Source organism: Arachis ipaensis, chromosome B05, assembly GCF_000816755.2.
Source record: "Arachis ipaensis cultivar K30076 chromosome B05, Araip1.1, whole genome shotgun sequence".
NCBI classification, from domain to species: Eukaryota; Viridiplantae; Streptophyta; class Magnoliopsida; order Fabales; family Fabaceae; genus Arachis; species Arachis ipaensis.
Genome location: NC_029789.2, coordinates 10,232,375 through 10,258,469, shown reverse-complemented (window position 1 = coordinate 10,258,469; position 26,095 = coordinate 10,232,375). Strand labels below are relative to the sequence as shown.

The window sequence follows — 26,095 nt, the reverse complement described above, 5'->3', positions numbered from 1 at the left end:
AGTCGGATGTACCTAGCCGACGCCTCTGATGCTACCCGCTGCAAAGCCTTTCCAACGGCTTTGACAAAGGTGGCGATGAAATGGTTCGATAGCCTCCCCCAAGGTCGGTCACTAGCTTCGACAACCTCGCGCGAAAGTTCCTTATGCGATTTTCAATTCAAAAGGATAAAGTCAAGCACACGCCTAGTCTCCTGGGAGTAAAACAGGAGATCAGAGAACCCCTGAGAAACTACATGGAGAGGTTCAACAAAGCATGCTTGGAAATTCAAGACCTGCCTATAGAAGCAGTAATCATGGGCCTAGTAAATGGACTCCAAGAAGGCCACTTCTCTCAGTCCATCTCGAAAAGGCATCCGACTTCTTTGAGTGATGTACAGGAAAGAGCTGAAAAGTACATCAACATAGAGGAAAATGCCAGGCTACGAGAACCAAGCTGGAGAAAACGAGGAAAATGCTCATCTACACAGAACCCTGGTGGATTAAGGGAGCTCGGCAGACATCCTGTTCAAACCAGCATTTGACAAGTTGGGATTGGATTAAAAGGAGTTAAGAGCATACCCTGACACCCTCTTCGGACTGGGGGATACACCAATAAAACCACTTGGATTCATAGCCCTACACACAACTTTTGGAAAGGGAATGAAATCCAAAACTTTAAGCATCAACTTTATTGTCGTCGATGTAGCTTCTGCCTACAATGCTCTGATAGGAAGAACAACCCTAAATCGGTTTGGAGTAGTAGTTTCTACACCTCATCTCTGCATGAAGTTCCCAACACCAAAAGGGATTGCTACCATCAGAGGAGACCAGAAGCTGGCGAGAAAGTATTACAATGAAAGCTTGAACCTGAGAGGTAAAGGCAAAGAAGTCAACACCATTGAGTTCGGGGGAGTCTGAGTTAGAGAAGAACTACGACCACAGCCCGAAGGAAAGGCCAAAGAGGTATAGATCAGGCAAGAGATTAGGAAGAACACCAATATAGGAGCCAATTTAGCAGAAGATCTAAAGGAGAAGCTGGTACAGCTCCTACAAGAGAATTTCGATCTCTTCGCATGGAAAGCTTCCGACATGCCTGGAATAGACCCCAAACTAATGTCACATAGATTGGCTGTTCATTTGGGATCCCGACCTGTTCAGCAAAGAAAACGGAAGCTAGGACCTCAACGAGCTCAAGTGGTCGAAGAGCAAGTGCAAGCCCTGCTTGAGGCCGGATTTATTAGAGAAGTCAAGTACCCGGCCTGGCTAGCAAATGTGGTGTTGGTCAAGAAACAGAATAGAAAATGGAGGATGTGTGTTAACTACACCAACCTTAACAAGGCATGTCCAAAAGATATATATCCTCTACCCAACATTGATATCCTAGTAGATTCCAGCTCGAGATATCAATACCTGTCATTCATGGATGCTTACTCAGGATATAACCAAATCCCGATGTATAAGTCGGACCAAGATAAGACATCATTCATCACGCCCAGAGCTAATTACTGCTACGTGGTCATGTCATTTGGATTAAAAAATGCAGGAGCCACATATCAAAGGCTGATGAATAAGGTGTTTGCACCTCATCTGGGAGAATTAATGGAGGTATATGTAGATGACATGCTTGTGAAAACCAAAGATGACACCAGCCTCCTGGAGAATCTCTCGCAAGTTTTCAACACCATAAAATTGCATGGGATGAGACTAAATCCCGATAAATGCACCTTTGCAGTGGAGGCCGAAAATTTTCTAGGATTCATGCTAACACAAAGGGGGATTGAAGCTAACCCCGATAAGTGTAGAGCAATCCTGGAAATGAAGAGTCTGACCTGCTTGAAGGAAGTTCAGCAGCTGAATGGCCGACTTGCAGCTTTGTCCAGGTTTTTGGCAGGATTAGCATTAAGATCCTTACCACTTTTTGTCCTATTGAGAAAAGGATGCCACCTCAAATGGACTTCTGAATGTGAAGAAACCTTTCAGGAGTTCAAAATGTTCTTAAGCCAACCTTCAATTCTTACCCGGCCAATAGCTGGGGAAGAACTCGTGTTATACTTAGCTGTCGCTGAGAAGGCCGCGACATCAGCATTAATACGCGAAGATGAGGTCGGGTAGCATCCTGTCTACTTTACAAGAAAGGTGTTACAAGGCCCTGAACTAAAGTATAAAAAACTTGAAAAGTTCACATATGCCTTGATAGTAGCATCTAGAAGACTTCGACCTTATTTTCAATCTCATACAATCAGAGTTCGGACGAACCAACCCATGAAGCAAATCCTTCAAAAAATGGATATTCCGGGAAAAATTGTTTAATGGGCGATAGAGCTATCCAAGTTCGATTTGAAATACGAAACTCAAACAGTCATCAAAGCCCAATGTCTCACTGACTTCGTGGCCGAATACGCAGGGAATCAAGAGAAGACCTCCATAATATGGGAGTTGTATGTAGATGGCTCCTCCAACAAAGTCAGAAAAGGTGCAACATAATATTAGTTAGCCAGGAAGGAACTCAAATAGAAGTCTTTCATTGAAATTTGAGTTCCTAGCCTCCAACAATCAGGCAGAATATGAAGCCCTGATTGCTGGACTAAAGCTAGCCAATAAAGTTGGAGCAACCAAAGTAGTAGTCTTCAGCGACTCTCAAGTTGTGACTTCTCAAATTAATGGAGAGTATCAGGCCAAAGACCCAAACATGAAAAGGTACTTAGAGAAAACTATGGAGTACCTTAGGCAATTTCCCGAAACCGAGGTGAGACACATAACTCGAAAACTTAACAGCAGAGTAGACACCCTTTCTAAGTTAGCGAGTACCAAACCTGGGGGAAACAATAGAAGCCTGATCCAAGAGACTCTCCAAGAACCCTCAGTTACGAAGACAGGCACCAAGTTAGATGTCTTAGAAGTTTCCGGATTAGACCTCGGATGGATGACTCCTTTGATCGAATACTTAAAATTTGACATCCTACCCGAAGAACAAAAAGAGGCCAAGAAGATTCGGAGGGAAGCACAAAACTATACTTTAGTAAGAAATGTCCTTTACAGAAGGGGGATATCTACACCATTTTTGAAGTGCATCCCGACTTCGAAGGCGGAAGAAGTCCTGGATGAAGTGCATAGTGGCATCTGTGGAAACCATCTTGGAGCAAGATCTTTAGCCAGAAAGGTTATCCGAGATGGATTCTTCTGGCCAACCATGCAAAGAGATGCCACCGACTTTGTGAAAAAGTGTCAACCTTGTCAAGTTCATGCAAATTTTCATGTCGCTCCCCCAGAAGAACTCATTAGTGTAACTTCTCTATGACCCTTTGCAAAGTGGGACTGGACCTACTCGGGCCTTTCCCTCAAGCGCCAGGACAAGTAAAGTTTCTCATTGTGGGAGTAGACTACTTCACTAAGTGGATAGAAGCAGAGCCGTTAGCTACTATTACGGCGCAGAAAAGTTAGAAATTTCTGTACAAAAATATTATCACCCGATTTGGAGTCTCACACTCCATCACAACTAATAATGGTACACAGTTCACTGACCCTACATTTAGAAGCTTAGTAGCTAGCATGAAGATCAAGCACCAATTCACCTCGGTCGAGCATTCCCAGGCGAATGGACAAGCAGAAGCGGCCAATAAAGTTATATTGGCAGGATAGAAAAGGCTTCAAGAAGCAAAGGGAGCTTGGGATGAAGAGCTTCCTCAGGTACTATGGGCCTACCGAACCACACCTCATTCAACTACTGGCGAAACACCTTTCCAACTTGCTTATGGTATTGAAGCCATGATCCCTATTGATATCAACGAGCAAAGTCCAAGGGTGAGATTTTACAATGAGGTTGGTAATGTTCAAGCCCACAAAGAAGAACTCGAGTTGCTCCCAGAAGTCCGAGAACAAGCACAGATAAGGGAAGCAGCGTTAAAGCAAAGGATGGCAACAAGGTATAACCAAAAGGTCATTCGAAGAAGCTTCGCCTCAAACGACTTAGTCCTCATCCGAAATGACATCGGAGCAAATAAGTCGGGAGAAGGAAAACTTGCTGCCAACTGGAAAGGACCCTACAAGATAGTTGAGGTCTTGGGAAAGGGCTATTATAAAGTGACTGACCTAGGAGGATTCGAGCTCCCAAGGCCATGGCACGCTTGCAATATGAAGAGATATTACAGCTAGAAACGAACCTCGCTCCCTGATGTACTCTTTTTCCCGACTTCATAGTTTTTTCCCAAAAAGGGTTTTTCCTAAAGGGGGTTTTAACGAGGCATCAAAGCAAGAGCTAGGGGCAGAAAAGCCATAAGTCGCACCCTTAGTAGCAAAAGCACCCTTATGAAACCACATTTCATTAGTAATAACATCTCTGTTTCCATCTCTTTACTTTTCTCTTTAAAATTTCCATTTATCATTACCACGATACGCACTGACTTAAGCTCAGAAAAGTGCAAAAATCCACTGACCAACCTACGTGGTCGGCAAGATAAAGCGACGAGGTACAAGTCAGTATAAAGAGGTTATAAAAGTCGATCATAACAACTCGGAAGTAAAATAGCTAACGACTTATAAGTCGGAAATCCCAAGCGAAACTAAATGCATCACAAGAATAACCTAAGTTATGAAAACAGTTCAATAAGCACAGCGAAGTTAAAATGTAAGCGAATAAAATAATGGAAAGCGAGATATACGAAAGCCCATTGAAGGTCAAAGTCGGCAGCATTCCCATAGGAATCTAATCAAAGTTGAGATTACTTAACAAAAAGTTTCTCAGAAGCCACAAGTCAAACTATCTTAGAAAAGTTTTTCAAAGCTTCACGAAACTAAGTTTCATATAAATAGTAAGCAAAACGTCACTACATGCATAATAAAACGACGATTTTATTAAAGGTCCCATCCAAAAAAAAAGACCAAACGAAATAAAATTTGTTGTTAAAGGCCCTATAAAAAGGACCAAAAGTCAAGGAACTACTAACAAAATACACAAACAAATATAAAGAGTTCATAAAAAGACCCACAAGTCATGCCTTTAAAATCATTATCACTTGGGGCCAAGGAGGGGGTTTGAGTCATTGGCAGTGGAAGAAATCAGATCGGCCACAGGAGTCGAAGGGGTTGGAGGGATCTCTTCGGCATCACGAGTTAGAGCAACCTCGGGACCAGTGGAAGAACTCGGCATATCTACCTCACGAGGAGGGATTCAATAATACGTTGTCCCATCATCTTCAACTCGAAATCAGTCTCGGGACGAGGAGGAAACACTATCTCTCCATTAACAACAACCTTGTCAGGGTGAAGAGGGGATAAATCCAAGTTGGGGGCAATGACTCCGACTTGTTGTTTCAACACCCTAAACACCTCTTCAGTACCCTCAACAATGGAGTCCTCCAAGTCCTGGTAGCTCTCCCGAAACTGCTCAACCTCCTTTTTCAAATCAAGATTGGCCGAAAAGATCCTAACATAGTTCTGTTCAGCTTTGTCCTTCAGACCCTCAGCCATAGCACACTAGCCCATTAATTTTTTCTCCCTCTCCCGAGTCTGAGCAAGCTCTTCCTTCAGCCTATCATTCTCCTCCTGCAACCTTTTCTCATCATCTTGATACATGACAATCCTCCCATGGATATCCTCCAAAGATTTTGAGTAGCGCTCAACGAAGTTTTGTCAAAGATATCAAGAAGAGAGGTACAGACCCCAGCAGTCCAAATTCCCCCTCGGATCAAGATCTGAAGATGATTTTGGATAGCAGCATCATCCATAGCAATTTGACTATAGGGAAGGATGTGCTTCCTAGTAAACTTAGGCCCATCAAAGCCGGTATTCCCAACACTAGAGGAACTGGCTTCCATGGTCTTGCGTTTCTTTTTTTCAGGTTCCGAGGAGGATTGAACTGGGGGAGCAGGAGGAGGAGGAGGAGAAGCAGGAATAGGGTTTACCAAAATGGGCTAAGAAAAAGTCCCCAAACTCGAAACTTGACGATGAGGGGGAGTGACGGAAGCCTCGGCCTCCTGTGTAGCAGCTCGGGCGCGGGCATTTCTCTTAGCCTCTTGTACCTTGTTGTAAGCCACCCTCGATCTGCTTTTCATTTTCTGAAAGAAAAAGAAAAAATAATTAGTATCCAAATCGGAAGTAAGGCAACAGATTAAAACAAATCGGAAGTAATCAAATTCGACTACCAACAAGTAACTACCTAGCTCGGTCATGACGTAGCTCGGAGCTCCAAGAAGAAATTTCTTGGTGTCTAGGTTTGGAACCCGCCCCCAGGCCTTTTGGAAAAAGTCAACTATAGCCTCCTCTACCTCCTCCAAGTCTACTAGACTGTATTTTTCTACAGGTGAGGTTTCTACCCAGTATAAAAGAAACCGGGGCTCATTGTTTTCGTTCAAGAAAAATGGGTGATGGTCTTCGATAGCTTGGACTTTGAAGAAAAAATTCTTGAAATCATGGAAGGATTCATCAAAGATAGAAAAAATTTTCCGGCCTTGAATAACTCGGAAGGAAACCCACTGCTGCTTATTCCTAGTACTAAAAGGTTTTGTCAGATGGAAAAGATAGAAGAAGATCTTTAAAGAAATCGGAAAGTCAAGCCCTTGGCTGACAAATTGATAAATTTTGAGAAAACTCCAAGAATTAGGATGGAGTTGGGTAGGAGCTACTCTACAATGGGACAATACTTCCATTTCAAAATCGAAAAAAGGCAGGGTAACCCCAAGACGGGTAAAAAGACAGTCATATATGAAAATAAAGTGGGGTCAGTGTCATTAATCCTCCCACAACAAACTCGGTCCTCGGGATCTGGGGCCACTAACTCATATTTGGGTTCATCGCTATCAAGGTTACAGACCCTATGGTGTTTTCTGAGCTCAATTATAAAAATGGTATCTACTATTGGGTGTTCAGATAGCACAGAGGAGTCTACCCATCTCAGTAAGGATTCAGGGATACGAGAAGATATTTTTTCAGAAAATGAAAAATGTACGTAAAAGTGATAACACCTACATTACGCAAAAAGAAATCATCAAAAGTCAGTCCACAGCAAAGCAGTTCCTTTTCAAACAAAAGTCTAGAGCAACCGATAAATCACAGCCAAAAAGACTCTCACAAAAAGAAGAAAACCCAAAATATCAAAAAATCTTCCTACTACGAACAGTAAAAGATATCACAAAGGAATCCCACCCCCAAAGTATACAGAAGAAACAAAAAATACTGTAAAAAGCGAAAGGGAGATACCAAGAACTAACCTTTGTGAAGAAGAAGATAAAGAGGCAAACACTGCAGAACACCAGCGGATGAAAACGCAAGGGGTTTTTTGAGTAAGAACAGAGAAAGGAAGCATCGAAACGAAAGAAAAGAAAGAAGGGAGAGGGAAAGGTATTTATAAGATACCAGGGGCATAATCGTAAAACGGTTCAGTCATTAAGAACGCGCCATTACCAATGTAACTGCCCCCTCCCCCACGTGTAAATGCAAAAGCCAAACAGACGCGACATTTGATTAGACGCGACGGTTGAAAATTCAAAATCACGTTGGTTACAAAACTAAAATCACGTCGGTGTTCCAACTTGAAAGAAAATATCGACTTAAGCGTCCCCGAGTTCAAATTAATACTCGCTCCAACTCATAGCTAAGAGATCGGACTCGAGTAGGGGCACTGTTCATACCCTGACCCAAGATATAAGACAGGCACAATCAAGACAAGAGGCCCAATCCAAAAGGTTGGCCTTCACTAACTATCTGACCTCCACTAAGAAGTCAGAGTCAACACACGCAAGCAGTCAGCACTTATCCAAGGGAATAACTGCCTCCTTAAATCTCCCACCCACTTCTAGAAGAGAGATTCCAACAACCCTAAGATAAAGGGACGGTTATCCACCATTAGAAGTGGAACTACTTCAGCGGTGGTTATTGGTTCCTTCTCTATAAATACATTAACACCCTCAGGTAAACTTAAGTTCCAATATACTTAAACCTTCTTAACCCCTTGCTGACTTAGACATCACAGTGTCTTCGCAGGTACCACTCCTCATTCTTCAAACACACAACTCGGACGGCAGCTCCTAGGCAAGAACAAGTCGGAGGCCACCTTCCTTCAACGTTTGGGCCTTCCATTCGAGCCCAATCATCCGGTTCTAGGTAAACCCCGAAACAGATGTCTATTAAAAAGATTTTTTACAATTATTTAACATTATATATATATATGAACATGTTTTTATGATTAATAACCGTAAAAAATATTTTAAATACTTTGTTCTGACAATTTAATAATTGTATAGAAGATTTTACTAAAATAACTATTCTTATACAATAATAACAGTTGAAAATGGCCATTCCTCTTATAGGTAAAATACTAAGAATAAATAATAAACTAGTTTTTATGGAGCGACAAGATATCTTCATAAAAACATAAATATGAAACATGATTTTATAATCAAGATTAGCTCCTAAAGTATTAGAATTTATAGTTTGATTAACATTAATCTCCTTGAAATGAATATCCGATTTTAACATACAGAGCCAAATATGAATCTCCAGTCAAAATTTTCCCAAAGAAAGATATTCGTAATCATGTATACTCTTAATTATTCTATATAATTGTAATTTTTTATATAACATTATTAAAAAGAAGAAGAAGAAAAAGAAAAGGAAGATGAGGGCAGGCACAGGGCTGTGGTAACAATGACAATAATTTATGAAGGAGCCTCGTCATTACAACATGCACTCACTTTCAATGATATGATTTTTGTTTTTCCCTTCTTAATTAATTACACATAAGAAACCTAACTATACAAACGATAACAAGGGGTTTACGCGAGAAACCACCAAAAACAAAATTTAAAAAAAAAATGAACTTCCCCACCGATCTTATGAAGTTCCCTCTATAGCCATCCAGTTTCCAATACAAGGCAGCACCTGCATGGAGGACATTGGCGGTAAACACCTCTTCATAACTGCCATTTGAATATGAGAGCGACGTAACGGCTATATCTTAAAGAAAGCGGGAAAAAGAGCTAACCGATTTTTAAACTAAACACATTCACAACCAACACATCACTGTCATGGTCATTGTCATCGTCATCAATTTCTTCTTCCTCCTAACCAGCATTGACTGCTTCAGCCTGTCCAATTCCTTGATAATGAACAAACTACCAAGCACCATGCAAAATCTTCTATCTGACTGAGATTCATTCACCATATTAATTCACATTAATTTTAACATGAACAATATATAATTGAAGAATGATAAGGAACTTAACGTGCCTGCAGTTATTTGCTAAAGCTTTGTTCACCACTACTCATGCTATATTCCTGGCTTGCAAACACTGCTTGTCTGAACTTTGCCATATCAGCATTGTATTGCATTGTGTCATAGCCAGAGCTCGCAGTTGCAGGGTTGTAACCACTTGAGGCCGCGTAATTGCCGCCAGACGGCGGCTTAGCCCCCCCATCCTTCAAGTCATCCAATGATACATCTCCTTCCAATGCCCTTACAATCTGATGTACATCTCATTCATTATTATCTTAATTAATTACTCAAAGTATGCAATTAATTAAATGTACCTGACTCATTCTTGGACGCTTCTTAGCAGAGTGACGGATGCTGGAAGAAGCGCAAGCTGCCATCCTTGTCATTTCTTGTTTGTTGTAGTTTCCTTCCAAAAATGGATCCACCAACTCTCCAAAGTTGCCATCTTCCTCCAACCCACGTGTCAGTAGTGGCCGCGCCTGTCCACATTCCCAATAATGTTTTATTCTTCTTCATCCATAAATTAGAGCTAAGGAAAATCCACTCTAAAGTTTAAACATGCATGCATGATACTAACCCAGTCCACTAAGCTATCATCCATGACACCTGAGAGATCCACAGGGCGCTTCCCACTTAGGATTTCTAACAGCATCACCCCAAACGAGAATACATCAGACTTCTCTGTCAATTTTCCACTTGATGCATATTCAGGAGCTAAGTACCTGCATGCGTGTTGCCATGTGAAGATCAGGACATCAAGCTATATTCATTATTTATAAGGATACCCCTTAATTTGATTACCAGTTATGTTAGAACTATTTTTTTTATTAGTTAATGTGACAGATACCTCAACACTGAAGTAAATCATGTCATGTGTTTCTATGAGACTATATCCTATCACTTTTTTGTCAGTGTTGAATTTTTCATTGAAGTTGCTATATATAGGTAATAAAAACCTGTAAGGAAGAAAATGTACCCGAATGTTCCCATGACACGAGTAGATACATGAGTGTTATTATCTGTGGTCAACTTAGCCAATCCGAAATCAGCCACCTATGCATGTTGGCGTGTATATATAATTAATCATCTTCATCAATTATCAATAGTAACGCATGGCATAATGTATGAGTAACGTTAAGCTAGCAAAGTAGAAGATAAAACATAGAAGTAAGTGGGAACCTTTGCTTCGAAGCTATTATCAATAAGGACATTGGCAGCTTTGATGTCACGATGGATGATGCGAGGATGACCTGGGTGTTTTTGTAAATATGGAAAATCAAAACAAATAAGAATGTGTACAATATTATGAAATTAAGAAAAGATAGATATAGATGAAGATAAGAATGTTAATTACAATCTTCATGAAGATAAGCAAGTCCCTTAGCGGCTCCCATGGCAATGCGCATTCTGGTAGGCCAATCCATGGTAGGCTGACCCTTAGCATGAAGATGATGTTCCAGTGTGTTATTAGGGATGAATTCATAGACCAACATTCTCTGGCCACCAGCAATGCAGTAACCAACAAGAGAAACAAGATGGCGATGATGAACACGGCTGATGATCTCAATCTCAGCCTGGAACTCGCGCTCGCCTTGGCCGCTACCACTCTTGAGGGTCTTAACCGCCACTTCCTTGCCATTAGGCAAGACACCTTTGTAGACATAACCAAATCCACCTTGTCCTATCATATTTGACTCTGCAAAGTTGCTTGTGGCCAGAGCTAGTTCTTCGTAGCTGAAGGTGCCGCTGTTGAGAGCCAGTGAAAGGCGAGGAGGCAAATGAGATCCAGTCGAGTAATTCGAACTCATTTCGGCGCTGTTCATCATCAGAGGAGTGGGTGATGAACCCCAACCACCACTATCACCACCGTTTTGCATTCTCACAACATGGTTTGGGTTTTGGCTACCTCCATAGTAACTTTGGCTCTGCCCGCTGTAGTTATTATTCACTGTCAACATTTTTTCAGTAAATGGATCAATACAATTAGCTACGTACATTCTTCTAGGTTTGTAAGAATCGATGAATTAGGAGCCATTTTGAAACGAAAAAGCTTACGATTTAGTTGGTCAGTAGATTTCTCTCCACCACCATAAAAGTACATCTTCTGTTTCTTCCTTTTGGACCTCCTTCTAATGCAAATGATGGCCACAATGAGGAAGAAAACAAACACTATCCCTATCACAACGAATGCTGCAATAGATCCTGAGTTAGTAGAGCTTGAAGAATCTTTAGACGGCGGTGCTAATTTTTTGCTATGTTGTGATGAGCCAGAACGTCCCTCCGGTGGAGTAGGGGTAGTGGTAGTAGAAGGAGTAGAAGGAGTAGCAGGAGTATTATTGGGAGGAGGAGGTGATGATGACGACGGCTTCTTCGAGTCTGATCCATCAGCATCATCAGGCGTGGCATTATCCGGTGTGGCGTTGTCCGGTGTAGCATTATCCGGCGTGGCATTGTCCGGTGTGGCATCGTCCGGCGTGGCATTATCCGGTGTGGCGTTATCAGGAAATCTATTATGAGGAGCAGATTTAGACGACATTGTTATATATCCCCTTCTTCTATCTCAAATTAACACATAAACAAGCACTTCTCTGGAGAATTGAGACCCCTACAAAAGAGAATCAACATATTGTTACATGAAGGTGATTTGTCACAATTAAGAGTAACTAAATGTTTTGTGCAGAGAGAAGGTATACCTGGTAGGAAGAATAGCAGGGGTTCTGGAGAAGAAGAAGAAAAGGAAAAGGAAAAAACTTTGGATAGGAAAAGGTGCGATATTGAAAAAGAAAAGGAAAGGAAACGTTGTAGTTAATCTTTGTCCATCCATGATTGCCAAATCTTGCTTACTCTTCACTCGTCACTTTTAGGTTTTGACCAAAATTTTCACCGGTCTTCATTTCTTCATTATAACCCCTGATTTACATGTTTCCCCAAATATAGCTTAAAACTAGATTCCACACAAATGCGTTTGCGCCGATATATCATCATTTTGTATATTTTTGGTGCAACTAAAATTCGTTGCAGCTTTCTCACCAACTATGATTTCCTATCTTCATTATTAACTTATCAAAATTAGTATCATACAATCCCATGACATAAATAGTAAAACGGTCAACATCTAGTTGAGCATTCTTTCATAATGAAATAACTCTTACTAGCGTGACAATATTATTTCATTTCTTGTTTGGTGGGCCAATTATTTTTCTTCAAGAGAAGTGATTGAACTGAGATTATACGACGGAGTAATGATTTACTTGGTATCAAAACTCAGAAGTAGCCGATACTAATTGTAAAACTAAATTAGTTGAAATACTCTCATCAAATTGGGAGGTACAATATCAACAATAGTAGAATACGAATTGAAAAACAGAGGAAGGTATGGGAAAATGACATACATGGAGCGACCACATCCACAAATGCTAAGATAGAAATAGTAGTGGCCACCAAAATAACATTATTATTATTATCTTGAAAGAAAGAGAAGGAAAAGAAAAGAAAAGAAAAGAAGGTAAGCTAGCCAAAGCACTGATCAGCAGGGAGAGGACCAGGGATGTAACCTTGGTCAAGGTACTGCAAACCAAAGACAAGAAGAATGGCAACAAGTGACAAATAGGAGAAGCCCTCAACAGCACCCAACAGCCCAAAAGGGCCATTGGGAAGACCAGAACCGGTCTTGGCCTTGGTATACAAAGACCAACCCACTATTCCCACAACAACAAGGTAGCTTACACCTTCAAGTGCGCCAATAGAGCCACCTGGACCAGGAGGGAGGCCGCACCCGGTGGTCTTCAGTGTGTAGAGGGACCACCCTATCACTGGGGTTGAGATTAAACCTCCAACTATGGCTGCTTTCTCCACGATTCCGTTGTTGTTGCTGCTGCTGTCGCTGCTATCCTTTGCCATACTCACTATCTTCGTCGATACAAACTTGTTAGGCCTTCTGAGTGAATCATTGAAGCGAATTTTGGAGGCCGATATTGGAGACAGTAGTAACATTCTTGACGAGGCTTCCATCTTCACACGGCCCTTTTACTCCTGCCTCTTGTGGCTTTTGCACTGCTTTAAAAGATAACCCAGACTAATATAAAATTAGTTAAAGATTATATCTGTGTATTTATTTTTTGGTCAATAATAAAGATTATATATTTTCTTTCTCGAAAAAAAGAATATATTATAATAATCCAATAAAAATACGTCCGATTTTATCATTGGGCCAGATGTCTATGTAAAGCTAAAATTCACTTTGGGCTTTTTCGTTGCTAAAAAGAAACAGATATATGCGTGCGCGTATACTACCTCCAAAAAGAATTTAATAAAGGAAATGAGTAAAAATATTTAATATTCACATATCTCTTGATTCTCTTCTTTACCCATAAAACGGGGTAAAACATATATTGTGGGGCAGATAGTACAATACGACGATCGAGTAAAATTCCGAGGTCAAGTTCATCTTGAATTTTTATTCAAAAAGTATTTATCAATTATCTAGTATTCTATTACTAACAATGTGGGGAGAACGTGCCCATCTTCCGATTTAAAAAAAGTCCAACGTGAGGTCCCCCAAATCATATGAGCAAAATGGCTCCGATATTACAACCAACTAGATGTACTCTACCAAACCCAGACCCTTTGTACAACTTTGCGTGTGGCTTACGCGACTAACATTAGGGTCAGCTGAATGATTCCCTCTTTAATCGGTTCGGTTCCAACAATTGGGGAAAATTCAATAACCGACGTCTATGCATAAATATCAATGCGGATCTGCCGTCCAATTGAAGATCAAATACTCAATTCAACGCCACGTGGCAAGCTGCAAAAGTGACCTGTATTATATAATGGAGAATGACAGTACTCAGACAATTGTAAAAAGTAAACATAAAATTTCGTCAATGTGTGGAGTTGGTGGGATAAAAAAGGATTGCATACCTAGATTGAGGGGCCCATTGTCACATGCTTGGCTATTGACTACTACCAAAGGACCAAGCATCGACGACCAAAAATAAAAGAACCATCGTTCACCCTTTGTTGTCATCAAGCTCGATAAATAATAAGATCGGATTGGGTGGTGAAATAACTCCACGTAACAAACACAATAATTTATCATCGAGCCACGTCACTACATCATGCACCCACTTTCATTGATACGATCATTTTTTGATAATTTTTTTCCCTTCTTAAATAGACATTAGAAACCTATCTACATATGTTTCCCAAGTTTTCTTGCTCTCTCACCAAAAGGACACCGATGACATGGGGTTTTACGAGAGAAACCACCAAAAACAAAATTTGAAAAATAAATCCCAACCCATCTTATGAAGTTCCCTCCAAAGGCATCCAGTTTCCTATACAAGGCAGCACCTGCATGGAGAACATTGGCGGTAAACACCTCTTCATAACTGCCATTTGAATATGAGAGCAACGACTATATCCAAAGTAAAGCGGGAAAACGATCTAACCAATTTTTGAACTTAACACATTGGCAACCATCACACAATTCTATTCCCTAATATTTTCCCGTCCAACACAGCTAAATCCCTAAAAGATCAACCATAATTCTGTCTAAGGTGAGGATCCCATGCCAATAATCCGAAATAACATTAAAAACACGACGGATGAACATGTGCTACATCAATGGGGTGGCGTCAATCATGCGTCTTAGATGACTTTAGTATATATTACCGCATCATTGTTCATCATCGTCCTCATCATCATCATCATCTTCATCATCACGCTTCCTCTTGAGGTGTGAATTGGAAGGCAATACCTGAGCATCATCATCATCATCAACTTCCTCCTCCTCCTCACCATCATCGTTACCTCCATTCACTGACCCATCCCCAGCATTGACAGCTTCAGCCTGTCCGACTGGCTGAACAAAATACCCAGCGCCATAGTCCTCTTCCTGTGATTCAAGAGAAAATCATTACATACCGTGTTAAGAAGTTGCCGATACAATTCAATCGAAAATAACAAATATAATTCACATTGATCTTCAAAAAATATAAATATTAATATGATGCAAAGCATTTCTGCATTCGTACCAAGATTAAACAAAACATCACTCAAAAAGTGTAAATAATCACAGCAACATAATATCAAGAAATGATTATCAGTCACCTAATAAAGAAGAATAAATGAGTAATCCTAATTTCAAGCATCACAAAATTAACGATGACTCATCATTAAGTCGTTAAAAAAAAAGGAATCCTAATAGCAAGAATATTACTAAACAGAATTAAAAAATGCAAAGAAAAGTGAAAAACCCTAGCCAATTTGAAGTCATAAGCAAACTGTGACAATGAGTTACAGTACAATAAGTACTGAAAATAATACACATACAATAATTTCCCAAAACTGTGACAATGATTTTGCCCTCAATTTCTACACGTCTTTTCATCTAGCCAATTAAAAGACATTCTAATAACAAGTGAAAAACCTTATAGTGCCAAACTTAGTCACCGATACTAACCCAGGTGAATATAAATCCACAAAAGTATTAGTTGGAAAGTCATTGGAGAAATTAAAATTACACTACATATTAAATATAAGTATATAAATAAATATAAATTACACAAGAAAAGCATCAGAGGTGAATCATGCAAGAAAATAATTAGAGACATAAATTCTGAAGCAAAAGCTCTTTTCCAGAGGTAAAAGTTAAGCAGAAAAGCTTTGGTCAAAAGAAATTATGCTGAAAACCCTTGGAATAAAAATTTTAAAACAGTTAGAAGAGGAAATTATGCAGGAAAACCTTTATAATGATAAATTTAGATTTGGACTTATGCAGGTTTCGATCAGGCGCTGAAAACAAATTAATATTAGAAGGATAAACTTGCGATAGTTATCCCCACAGAAATAACACCAATAACGGAATAATACACCAACAGAAAATAGGCCTGATATAGCATTAAGCAAATCAGTTAAGAACAAAGGATTTAGAATAGTACAACGCTAAGATTAGAACTCAGTACCACTTAAAACCACTCTCATGCTCCAAAGATAAGTAGGGATGAACATCAAGACAAAATAAATCAACATATGACACCATGCAACTTCAACAATCATGGAATGCAACAAAATTACAAGAAGCAGGCAGATACCATATCTATTTAACAACTATCAATTAACATAATTTCACAAATATCAAACGCAAACACAACCATGACTACGGCATCCGCTTCAACAATCTGACAACATGAACAAAAGACGTTAGCCAGATGAAAATCATCAGAAGACGATAGAAAAAATAGTGGCGCAAATGTTTTAACACACAAATATATAAAGAAGCAATCAATAAATTAAAAGCATGAACCATAAGAACATAAAAACACTGAAGTGGAAGGGCATCTCACTTCATCATCATCTTCATACTCTCCATCATATTCCACGCCCATCTCATCTTCCCCAGTCTCTCCATTGTCATCTTCATCCCCATCTTCCTCCCCCTGTTCATGCCCGTCAATCTCCCCTTCGGTGCTCTCCAACCTCCCAGTACTCTCTGGCTCTGCAAACTCTCCTTCATCATTGTCAACTTCCTCCTCTTCCTCATCCTCATCATCATCGTCATCGTCATCATCTTCATCATACTCAACCCCATCTTCATCATCGCTGTCTTCAATCTCATGCACCTCAACAACATCATCATCGTCCCCATCATCCTCATCTATCTCCTCTCCGGACTCATTATCCTCTTCATCATCTTCCTCCACATCATCCCCCACAACAGGCTCAACCCTGAACCCATTCGCCTGGCGAGTCGACCCACCGTTCTCCCTTCTCGACGTCTCAGCCTCTTCCTCGTCAGCCTCACTCTCCTCGTCATCGTCAACATCCACAACCCCATCAGCACCCTCGCTGTGCCCGTTGCTAGTCACAAAGGGACGATCCTCACCGTCAATTTCCCCACTCCCAGGATCATCCTCCTCCTCTTCATCCTCCTCTTCTTCATCATCCGATTCAGGCCTCTCGTTCTCCTCCGCATCCATCTTATCCAAGTACTTAAGCGATTTTATGAGCCCGAAAACCCTAGATCGATAATCCTTGACGCGCGTGACGGGGCACTCGTACAGATCCAGCGAAACGAGCTTCAGCTGCGCGAGAGGAGCTAGATCCTCAATGTACTGAATCCGGTTGTTAGACAGATCGAGGTCGCGAAGGGAGTCGAGGCCAGCCTGTACCAGAAATTCAAGCCCGCCGGCGATTCTGTTGTCGGAGAGGATTAGTTTCTGCAGATTCAGGAGCCGCGGAAACTGCTCCAGCGACGAAACGCCTATGTTAGCTATTGACAGGTGCTGAAGGTTCTGGAACCTCTCCAGAAGACTCGGTGGCGGTAACCGTCCCTGAACGCACTTGACGGCGCCGTCTAGGGTTAAAGACCTAGCGGAGGCGTGGTCTGTCTCTCCGTCAAGAGCCGTCTCCACGGCCCTCTCCCAGATCTCATCCATCAAATACGACCACTCACAATCCTTATATATACAACTGTTACACCAGGAATCTATACGTGTGTTTTCTCCACGATGCTGCGGGAAGAGCTAATTTGAGGTTGGAGCGAATTCAGAAGGAAACCCTAATTTTTTAGGGACTCGAATTCACAACGGTTATCTGTGGCTCAGTGAAGGGATTGGAAACCCTAATTTTGTTTTTAGTGTGGGAATTCAAATATTTGGGAGTTTTCTTGAGGAAACAAACAGAAAAACGCGATGGTTTATGCACTGCGCTCGCGCTCTCTCTCTCTCTCTCTCTCTCTCTTTCTCTTTCTCTCTCTGGCGTGTTGTGTGTAGTGGGAGGGGTGGCCAATCGGGATAAACCTCTCGGGCTAGAGGTCCGGGTCAGCTCTAGGGTTCAAAGGGTGGGCTCGACCGCGTGGTTCTCCTTGTTGGGCGACCTATCACGGCCGTTAGATTGGGAGAGTGGAGGATCCATGACGTGGTAGTAATGGATGGCTGAGATTGAGTATTTGTGTGTTTGTTTTCGAGAAGGGTGTAGGATGAGCTAAAGCGTGAATCAGACATCTCATATATGACACGTCACCCGTTTTGTAAATATCGGGCTGGCTACGTTATTGCCACTCTGCATGAACGATATTACTTAAATGCCACGCTTCAGTTTCTGTTTGTTAGTGTACGTGGAATGTGGACTGCAAAGGTGGGGCGTGATGGGATCAAGAGATGCTGAAAATCAACCACGGCACTCGCCAAAATACACCCAATAATTTAAGAAAAAGAGTAAAACTTCGCTCGGATTCTTAACTATAAGAATTTATATAAAATAATCATATATAAAATAAAAATATAAAAAATAGATAAAATTATAATTTTTCTTAAAAGTAAAACCTCACTTAGTTCATAATCATTGCTCAATATAAACACTTCGTCCTACTTCGAGTGAAAAATGATGCTGCCTTTCACTATTAAGGATGTGTTTAGATTGGTGTTGGAGAAGATAGTAGTTCGTTTGAATTTCTTAAACGCTTCATTCTTATGTTTGGTAACATTTTTATACTGTAAACGTTCTGTCTTTAATCCATGTTTACTAAAAGTTAAAAATTTTAGTTTTTTCGTTCACTTTTTTACGTTGGATTAAACTTTATGTTCTATGTACCAATTATGTCTTTCATTATTTATATGTTTATTTTTTTTTATAATATTTTTTTCTAATACTCTCTTATATATATTATTATGTTTATTGTTATTTCTTTTTTGTATAGAATATTTATTTTACTTTATATTATGATTCTATTAATTCTATTAGAGTACTAAAGAATATTAAAAGTACTAAAAAAATATTGAAATTTATTTAAATATTTAAAATAAAATTTTAAGATAACATCAAATAATTATTTAAATTCATATCATTTTCTGTAATTTTTTATCTAAAAGTGATTTTAAATAATGTAATCCAAACAATATTTAGTTTACTATAATCCATTTTTAATAAGAATTACCAAACATAAATCACGTTAATACTAACTTATTTTTTATCAAAATTAATTCTATAAAATTATTTTTATACAAACCTCTGTTTATAAACTAGCTGTAATCTAAACACACACTAACTCCTTCAAATTTTTTGACTTCTTTATTAAATTTTTCGTTTAGAGTTAACGAGTATTATTTACGTATGACATTAATTAATTATGTATCAAAAAAATATTCCAAAAAACAAAACGCCTTGTCCTGTCAACGATACGTTTCCAAAAAGTAGCACAGATAAACTCATCAAAAAAAATTTTAATGACACTTAAATTTTTAATTAATTATAAAAATAGACACATAAATTTATAATAAACCATAAAGTAAGACAAGTAACCATAAATTTCAATAAAATATTGTACCTGCTATTAAATTGGTTGCTATTCTTAGTTCTTTACCTCTTCTTTTCTTTTTTTGTAAAATTTTGATTTGATCGTAGTAAAAGTTACCTCATCAAAATTAATCTTTTTTTAATTATTCTCTCTTTGATCTTCAATATAAATTCTATGTCTCTATTTTTATAATATTCATTTATTAGCGTTGTGAAGATGATCTTGTTAAACTTTAAACTGTTTTTGCTTATCTCATTTACAAACTTTCTAATGTTCTTATATTTGTATTGTCTATCAATTAAATTGGTGAAAATAACACAATTTGAGACTGACTAATTCTTATCCATGCCATCAAATAAAATCTCAATAAAAAAAATTAAAAAGAAGAGGCTATCACTAACTAAAGCTAACAACCACTAAAACAATAGATACAATAACTTATTAAAATTTAGAGAAAAGGACAATTTAGTCCCTGACCTTTTAACCCGTAGACATTTTCGTCCCTGAGCATTGGAAAATACATTTAAATCCCTGACGTTCCTTAAAATAAGACCGATGAGTCCCTCCGTCCATGAGCCACCCTCAGGGCGGACGGAAAACGCTGAGCTGGCTCCCCCTATGCTGACATGGCTCATCGGCGTGCCCACGTGGCAAGTAAGTGAGTTGGATGTTTTGAAAACGGGACACATTAGTCCCTCTAACACAATACGACGCCGTTCTGAAGCCTGCCCTAATATTAAAATTCGTATGGGTCGTTCCTTCATGGTGGCAGCAGGTGTTGAGGAGAAGACTTGTTCAGATTTTGGTAATGGCGACGAAGGGGGCATCATCAACCTCAAGAAGAAGTGTTAGTGGAGTAAGAGAAGAAAAATCCGTTTCAAGCTCAATTCCATGTGGTGTTCATGCTGACCAGCCAAACGACGCCGTCGCCCCTAGGTGCTTTTGTGGAGTTTATGCAATTATGTACAGGTCGAGGACCAGGAGCAACCCTAACAGAATCTTCTTGGGTTGTCCATTCTATAAGGTAAATTTAAAAATTCTGCCTTTGGTTTGATCTGAGATGGATGCTGACAGTAGATGATTTTGGTAATTTTGACAGGGAACTGAACCTCATTGCAAATTTTTTGTTTGGGTCGATGAGCATCTTGCCAGAATAGGAAGCAATTGGTGCATATGTGAGAGCAGACATGTCGATGGGAAACATGTTGAAGTTGTAGAAGAAGAAGAGGAAAAGGAAGATGAGTTGGATCATAGAATGGTTGTTTTGGAGGAGAAGATTATTGCTTTGGAGAAGAAGAAAAACCCATTAGCCTTGTGTATTTGTGTAATGATATTTGCTGTTGTTGTTGCCTTTTATGTAGTTATTGCTTGAGAGATGAACTATAACAATCATGATAGAGAATGGTATGTTGTAGGTTCATGTTATGTATTGAAATATGCCATTTTGGCAAGTTATGAGTTCTGTAATCTAAATGAAACTGGAGTTATAATATCAGTATGTTGAACTTATGTTTTGAGTATGTAAATAAACATGGAAACATTGAGGAATTAAAAGCTGTAGTTGCATACATAATTTAGAGAGATGATGTTATATTGCTAAACAGTTTTCATAAATTTTTCCAAAATAAACAAGTCTCAAGATCATAAACAAGGGAACCATTACTTTTTCTGACAAAACTTCCTCCATGGTAGAAAACAGGCACCACAAACACATCTACCATCTGGAGAAAAAAAAACAGAAATCAACGCTCAACTAACTATACACTCATACATCAATCTCCTACAAAAAAAATAGAAACAGAAATCATCCAAGAACTTTTCTTTGCCCTAGCATTGAATCAAATTTACTGTTACAACGCACATACAGTTTATACCATTACTATCACCATGCACGTACAACAGTTCATACTTTCATAACAATTGAACTACACAATCAACTCACTAAGCAATGCTACTGATTCTTACCTTCTGTAATGAAGACGGCAACTCAGACTGGATTCAGACCGAATGCGCACCGGAACCTTTTCCGTCGGGACGGTGGTTTTTTTGGAGGGAGAAACAGAGTAATCCCGTCTTTGATCTTTAATCTTCCTTAGGGTTTTGTGTAATTCTGTAAAAGCTCTGTGGGTGTAATAGGGATTGCACACAGGGAAAGGAACGATAATGTAAATAAGGGGCAGGCTTCAGAACGGCGTCGTATTGTGTTAGAGGGACTAATGTGTCCCATTTTCAAAACATCCAACTCACTTACTTGCCACGTGGGCACGCTGATGAGCCATGTCAGCATAGGGGGAGCCAGCTCAGCGTTTTCCGTCCGCCCTGAGGGTGGCTCATGGACGGAGGGACTCATCGGTCTTATTTTAAGGAACGTCAGGGATTTAAATGTATTTTCCAATGCTCAGGGACGAAAATGTCCACGGGTTAAAAGGTCAGGGACTAAATTGTCCTTTTCTCTAAAATTTATGGTTACTTGTTTTTACTTTTATGGTTTCTTTTCTTTTTGTGGGAATTTTTTTTTGTTTGTCGATTCATTATAGATTTATGTGTTTATGTTTTATAATTAGTTAGGAATTTAAGTATCTTATTATAAATTTTTTCAAAAAAATTACTTATTTTACATTATTACAGCGTATTATTGACACAATAAAAAAACATTTTATCCGTTAAAATTATTTTTTGACAAATAATCAATTAATAATAGACTTTTTTATTTAAATAAATTAATAGAAGAATCAAATTACTCGATTCCTCTAAATGAATTTTAAAAACGTGATTCCCCTAAATCATATAATATATAAATCGTCCTAAGCTTTTGTGTTTTAAATAATATATGAATCATGTTACCTTGGGACGATTTATGCATGAAATGCAATGCTCAAAAATACATAAATCGTCCCATGCCTTTGTGTTTTACAAAATGTATATAAATCGTCCTAGGCCACCATGAGTTACATTTTTTTATCCTAAAGCTCATTGTCCTAGCATGATTTATGTGTAACTAGTCACCCTTCAAGACCCTAGCACGATTTATGTATTACTATGGTAAGGCACATTAGGGTGGGACAATTTACATTCAAAAACACAAAGCTCATGATTATGGAATAATTTATGTGCTAAAAGAGGTTATAAATAAAGGAGAACCATGAATATCGATCAATAGTGAAGTTGAGAGTTTTAGAAAGATGGCTCAGAATGTGTTTTTGTAGTTCATTACCAGAGAAAAATTGATGAAAAAGTAAGGGGTATAACGTTCAGTAGTAAAAAGTAGGTCAGAGTGTTCGTAAATCTTTCAATAAATTTAGAGGATTTACAAAATAGTTATATAAAATCTTTTATTTTTTATTTGGTTTTATTCATATGAATTTTATTTATTTATTATCGTAATTTTATTTACTTCTATAATATACTATTTCGTAAATCCTCTAAACTCGTTGAAGGATTTACGAACACTCTGACCTACTTTTTACTATTGAACGTTACATCCTTACTTTTTCATCAATTTTTCTCAGGTAATGAACTATAAAAACACATTCTCAGCCATCTTCCTAAAACTCTCAACTTAACTATGGATCGATATTCATGGTTCTCCTTTATTTATAACCTCTTTTAGCACATAAATTATTCCATAGCCATGAGCTTTGTGATTTTGAATGTAAATTGTCCCAGCATAATGTGCCTTACCATAATAATACATAAATCGTGCTAGGGTCTTGAGGGGTGACTAGTTACATATAAATCGTGCTAGGGAAATGAGTTTTAGGATAAAAAAATATAACCCATGGTGACCTAGGACAATTTATATACATTTTGTAAAATACAAAGGCCTGGGACGATTTATGTGTTTTTGAGCATTGCATTTCATACATAAATCGTCCCAGGGTAACATGATTCATATATTATTTAAAACACAAAAGCCTAGGACGATTTATATATTATATGATTTAGGGGAATCACGTTTTTAAAATCCATTTAGGGGAATCGAGTAATTTAATTCTTCTCTTAATTTATTTGTTGAGTTAAGAAATTAACTAAATTAATTAGTGATGACAAACATTATTTTTGAGCAAAATAAATAATTAGTGTTGATTAATTAAATATACTTATTAACTAATTGTTTATTGTTGCAGGCCAAATGTTAAAAGCCCAAATGGAATGAAAGGCATTCAGCAAAGAATATTGGGCTGAAAGCAAAATAAAGAGCCAAATCAAAAGCAAAGGAAGAAACCAAAGAAATTAAATCGGGCCAAGCATACTAATACCCGATCCAAGCCCAATCTGGTTTCAGAAATACAAATCCCTCTCTTTTGCTTAACCAAAAGCAACGTTCCTCTCTTCTCTAATCAAGTCACATCAAGACTTCAGAAAAGTAAGAAAGAGAAAGAGAGAAAAAGGTTTCTCCATAAGCCAATAACCAAAGAAGCAAGAGAGAGAGAGAGTTGAAGCTTGAAGCACAGAAGCTAAAACAGAAATCCCAAGCTAAATCAAGCTTAAGAAAGGTAATCCATCTCATCTTGCATGCATCAAATCTTCATCCCTTCTTCCCAACTCTCTGCTATATCCGAAAATGGCACTCAAGGGAAAGTTGGTCTCTGCCCTATTCTACTTCACATCTACGGTCACAAGTGATACTTGGGGACCAAGTAGTTTTTCAATGGCTAAGATCAAAGTTGACCATAAGAAGATTTCTATTGTTACTGTTTTGTGGCTTTCGGTCAAGTTGGAGAAGTCAGAAGCAAAGGTTCTACTTTGATGCTTGAGAAAAAAAAAAGTAAGCTTATGGGTTGGTGAAGCTCAAGGCTCAAGGTGTTGTTTATGTCTTGTATCTTGTACCTGTGAGGTATCCCTTTCTTAGTTGGGTTAGCACTAAGTAGTATAGTTAGGTATTAGCATAGCCAATGTCAAGTTAGGTTAGAACTTGAGTGTGAAAGGATTGGGTCAATCCTGTGTTATTGGTGTATGTAATACTGTTAACTATAGTGAAATTCTTCCATAGTTGTGGAGGAGACTGGATGTAGGTTGCTTAGCACAAAGCAACTGAACCAGGATACATGTTGGTGTTAGCTTTTCTTTTCTCTGCTGTGTTCTGTTTTCTGATATTCATGAGACAAAAATAAATTGTCTCATAAATTTCTGCTGCTAAGTTAAAACAGAATCAGAATTGCAAATCTGTTTTAAAAGGGTAACAACAGCAAGTTAAAAGGAAGGCATAGATTCAACCCTCCTTCTCTAAGCCTACCACAACCTTCATTATTTAAATAAAAATGCCTTAATATTATATATAGATAAGATCCGTTAACTCTAGCAACAAAATTTTAACAAATAGGTCAAAAAAATATAATAAAGTTAATAATTAGAGATTGTATTGTTACTCTCCCACCGATGGAGAGCGAATTGTTATTTTAAATAAGAGAAAATATGGGGAGACAATGAATTTAGTGTACAATGTGTACAATAAAAATAAAATTGAAATTATAATCCGTTAATAATTAATTTAATTAATTCTTAATAATTTTGTATTTTAAATTTTAAATAAATAAGGATTTAGTTAGGGAGAAGTTACGTATTCCTCCATTTTACGCATACGCTAATTCGGAATTGGACCTCCACGAGGAACTCCAAAAACTGAAGATCCTCGCGCGGATCCCCTGAGCTCTACCCTGACCTTGTCGCACTCAACATCGTCCCCTCCATCATCGACCACCTCAACTACGACAACACTAACATCGCCATCGACGTTGTTCAGCTCCTCCAGGACCTTACTGACGAGGATGTCCTCGATGACAACGATGAACCGGATAAGGTTTTAATTGATGGTTTGATAGAGAACAGTATTCTCGAGCTCCTGGTGCAGATTCTCCGCCGACTCAATGATTCTGATCCCGATGACTCTATCATAATTTACGCGACGCTCGCAATGATAGAGAATCTTATCGAAGTGAAGCCGGCAGTGGCAGAGTTAGTTTGCGAGAAGACGAAGCTGATGAAGTGGCTGTTCGAGAAGATTAAGGTATGATTATTACAATGAAAATAAATTAACGAGCTTCATAATTGGATGTTCAATTCACTAGGTATGTAGATGGTTATTTTAATTGTTAATTGGATGGTTATTTTGTAGGGATGACAATTTCCCCCGGCGGGGCAGGTATCCACGGGGATTTACCCGCCGGGGAGCAAATATGGGGAACGTTTTTTCCCCGCAGGTGGCGGGGACGGGTACCCGTCTATTAAATGGGGCGGGGGCAGGGGAAGAGGTACCCGCCCCGTGGGTACCCGTATAATACCCACAAATATAAAATTACATAAATACCCATATATATATATATATATATATATTATGTTAAAAGCCCAAATGTTACCCTAGCAGCCACCCTCCTCACTTCAGATTCACTCTCAAACTCTCTCCTTCAACCCAGTAGCCACCTCTTTCTTTTTCTACCTCCAGCTGATGCTTCTCTTCTCCAACAACAGCGTCACCGCCGTCTTCCTCCTACCTCGTCACTTCGCCAGCCACGCCAAGGTTCTCCGCTGCTTACAAGCCTCATCGTTGGTCACCGCTTTCTTCCCTCATTCACATCGTAAATCACCGCACTATCACTCACTGTCGCTGC

At 38.9% G+C, this 26,095-nt stretch overlaps 3 protein-coding genes across 8 annotated transcripts; all 3 read right to left on the bottom strand.

Moving 5' to 3' along the window:
• LOC107641686 (proline-rich receptor-like protein kinase PERK4) lies at positions 8,610–12,366 on the bottom strand. 2 transcript variants are annotated; one of them, XR_001620399.2, is made up of 10 exons: positions 11,881–12,366; positions 11,243–11,792; positions 10,542–11,135; positions 10,367–10,437; positions 10,164–10,240; positions 9,765–9,909; positions 9,502–9,666; positions 9,202–9,435; positions 8,957–9,118; positions 8,610–8,853 (listed from the first exon to the last, which is right to left on the bottom strand). XR_001620399.2 is itself a non-coding variant. In XM_016345159.2 (9 exons), exons 2-8 carry the CDS (start codon positions 11,721–11,723, stop codon positions 9,208–9,210), a joined length of 1,761 nt encoding a protein of 586 aa, XP_016200645.1. In that variant the 5' UTR covers positions 11,724–11,792; positions 11,881–12,366; the 3' UTR covers positions 8,610–9,118; positions 9,202–9,207. The 2 variants fall into 2 exon arrangements, 1 of the variants encoding a protein (XP_016200645.1); XM_016345159.2 differs by having other exon boundaries at positions 8,610–9,118.
• LOC107642865 lies at positions 12,469–13,288 on the bottom strand. Its single transcript, XM_016346360.2, has one exon. It carries the CDS (start codon positions 13,196–13,198, stop codon positions 12,698–12,700), a length of 501 nt encoding a protein of 166 aa, XP_016201846.1. The 5' UTR covers positions 13,199–13,288; the 3' UTR covers positions 12,469–12,697.
• On the bottom strand, positions 13,617–17,670 carry LOC107642863 (acidic leucine-rich nuclear phosphoprotein 32-related protein). Of its 5 annotated transcripts, XM_021123014.1 has the most exons (5): positions 16,537–17,670; positions 16,345–16,371; positions 14,864–15,086; positions 14,111–14,542; positions 13,617–14,007 (listed from the first exon to the last, which is right to left on the bottom strand). In XM_021123014.1, the coding sequence occupies exons 1-3, from the start codon at positions 17,626–17,628 to the stop codon at positions 14,868–14,870; spliced, it is 1,338 nt and encodes a 445-aa protein (XP_020978673.1). In that variant the 5' UTR covers positions 17,629–17,670; the 3' UTR covers positions 13,617–14,007; positions 14,111–14,542; positions 14,864–14,867. The 5 variants fall into 5 exon arrangements, with proteins under 5 accessions (XP_020978673.1, XP_020978671.1, XP_020978672.1 ...); XM_021123012.1 differs by having other exon boundaries at positions 14,111–15,086; XM_021123013.1 differs by having other exon boundaries at positions 13,617–13,994; positions 14,111–15,086.